Genomic DNA, 1962 nt, shown 5'->3' on the forward strand with positions numbered 1-1962 from the left:
ATGGGTCAAAGTCTGCTCCCCAGTGGCAGAGCCAGTAGGATCACAGTGTTTTGTCCCTCACTGTCTCGCTCTTCTCCCTCTGTTAACAACACCTCGCCTGAGGACTGCTTCCTCTGCTTGGATTGTCACCAGCTTACCACCATGCTGTTCCGGACTGTGCTTCTGCTCACCTTATGCGTGTCCACAGGCATGAGTGCCACTTTAGGCTTCTACCTGGCTCAAGCAAAGGAGAAGGAAGCTCCATCTGTGGAGACCGTCACTCATGGGATTGTGGAAGCTGCCCCTGTAAGCACAGCTGAAGAACATGTTGTTCCTGCAGATCCAAAAGAAGATGATCCACCTGGGGATGAGGAACATGTCGCTCTTTCAGATCCAAAAGAAGATGATCCACCTGCTGAGGAGGTACATGTCGCTCCTGCAAATCCCCAAGCAGATGATCCACCTGCGAATGAGGAAGATGTAGCTCTGGCAGATCCCAAAGAAGAGGATCCATTTGCAGCTGAGGAACCTGAAGCAAATACCATCGTTGGGGACAATCGAGTGGCTGATATACTTGAAGTGGACAACGTAGCAGCTGGTGAACCAGAAGTGGATGTGCCTGTAGCAGAAGAGCCAGAGACACGCAGTGATGACGCTGCTCTGGAAGATCTTACTGAAGCTGAAGCAGTCACCCAGGAGCAACATGAGGAAGAGGAGGACAACGACATCAAACCAGTCCAGACAGAGCAGTCCCAGGACGAGCTCGAAGCAGCAGAAGAAGAAAAAGAAGAAGATAACAGCTGGAGCTTCTACTCAATTAGAAATAGATTCCAGTCTATGAACGGATACTACAACTCCCTGGTGGAGCTTGTGGGGGGACGCGATGGTGTGTGTCAGTACCGCTGCAAATATGGTAAGAAGGAAGTCTTGAATACTGTCATTTATGAGAACAAGTATTTTAGTGGCCTGCAAATGGGCCTCAGAGAGAGCTAGATAGTCAAGGTTGTTGTTTCTGTTTTCAAATGATCCAAAACAAATATTTTTAAACGACTTTCAAATGATTATTATGTCGTCCACATCCCATAATCCTTCTGTTGCTGCGTATTTGTAATCTCAGCACACTTTAAGTGTCAGATCAATCACTCTGCTGTCTGATATCAGCTTCCTATGTACAACATGCTAGGCCTGCAGGCTGCTGATAGGCCGAATACATCCTGGTTATCAGTCTGAGAGGTAGAGGTACAGACCCACAATCAATACAGATGTTCTAAAAACAAAAGTGACATCTTATCTGTGAAACTACGCACACTCAGTAATAGAGATATAGTGTGGATTCTTGAGTACGACATTAGTGGTTAATGTACCTTTTCTTTAGTTTGAACATTAAATGGTTCTTCTGTTTTTTCGTAGGAGAAATTCCTCAACCTCGTCCCGGCTACCAGCTCCCAGAGCCCAACGGCTGCAGCTCCTCTCTGGTTGGATTCCAGGTGAATGACGCAGTAGGTGGCCTGTTTATAGCACCAACAGCCCAAACATACATCATTTAAGGAACACTTCACACTCAAAAGGACCATTTGTGTATCAATTACCCACCCTGTGTTACTTTCAACTTTGAATGAAAATTAACCCTTCATGTAAGAATAATAAGAATACTCAAAATGGAGAAGGGTTAGGGTTAGCCTTGATAACCTATAATAACTTTTTCTCCTGTTCACTTATTCTCAAACACATGCATTTTTGCTTAAACCTTACTATTATTATACTTATGCAGCAGTGGCAGGAAACTTATGTTTTTCGAAAACCTTTCTCCGTTTATTGTAATCTTCTTTCTTCACCGCGGTAGCATGCGAGACATTTCTTCAAAAGTAACACAGATGAGTCATTTTAGTTTTAATTTTTAAGATAAAGTAGCCTATAACTTTTAAGCTCATAATGTAGCTAACAACACATGCTGTAGATCAGTGGTTCCCAACCTTTTTTCCC

At 44.0% G+C, this 1962-nt stretch overlaps 1 protein-coding gene across 1 annotated transcript; it reads left to right on the top strand.

Annotated features, from left to right (window-relative positions):
* On the top strand, positions 1–1526 carry LOC104952227 (fibrous sheath CABYR-binding protein-like). Its single transcript, XM_010779015.1, has 2 exons — positions 1–892; positions 1390–1526. Exons 1-2 carry the CDS (start codon positions 1–3, stop codon positions 1524–1526), a joined length of 1029 nt encoding a protein of 342 aa, XP_010777317.1.
* Positions 1527–1962: the final 436 nt, after the last annotated feature.

Source organism: Notothenia coriiceps, unplaced genomic scaffold (assembly GCF_000735185.1).
Source record: "Notothenia coriiceps isolate Sejong01 unplaced genomic scaffold, NC01 NC01_scaffold00019759, whole genome shotgun sequence".
Taxonomy (NCBI): domain Eukaryota; kingdom Metazoa; phylum Chordata; class Actinopteri; order Perciformes; family Nototheniidae; genus Notothenia; species Notothenia coriiceps.

Bases quoted from the DNA above. Each gene is read 5' to 3' on its own strand.
- LOC104952227 (XM_010779015.1), top strand. From the start codon at position 1: ATGGGTCAAAGTCTGCTCCCCAGTGGCAGAGCCAGTAGGATCACAGTG. The intron at 893-1,389 runs GTAAGAAGGAAG...GTTTTTTCGTAG, and splicing joins TCAGTACCGCTGCAAATATG to GAGAAATTCCTCAACCTCGT.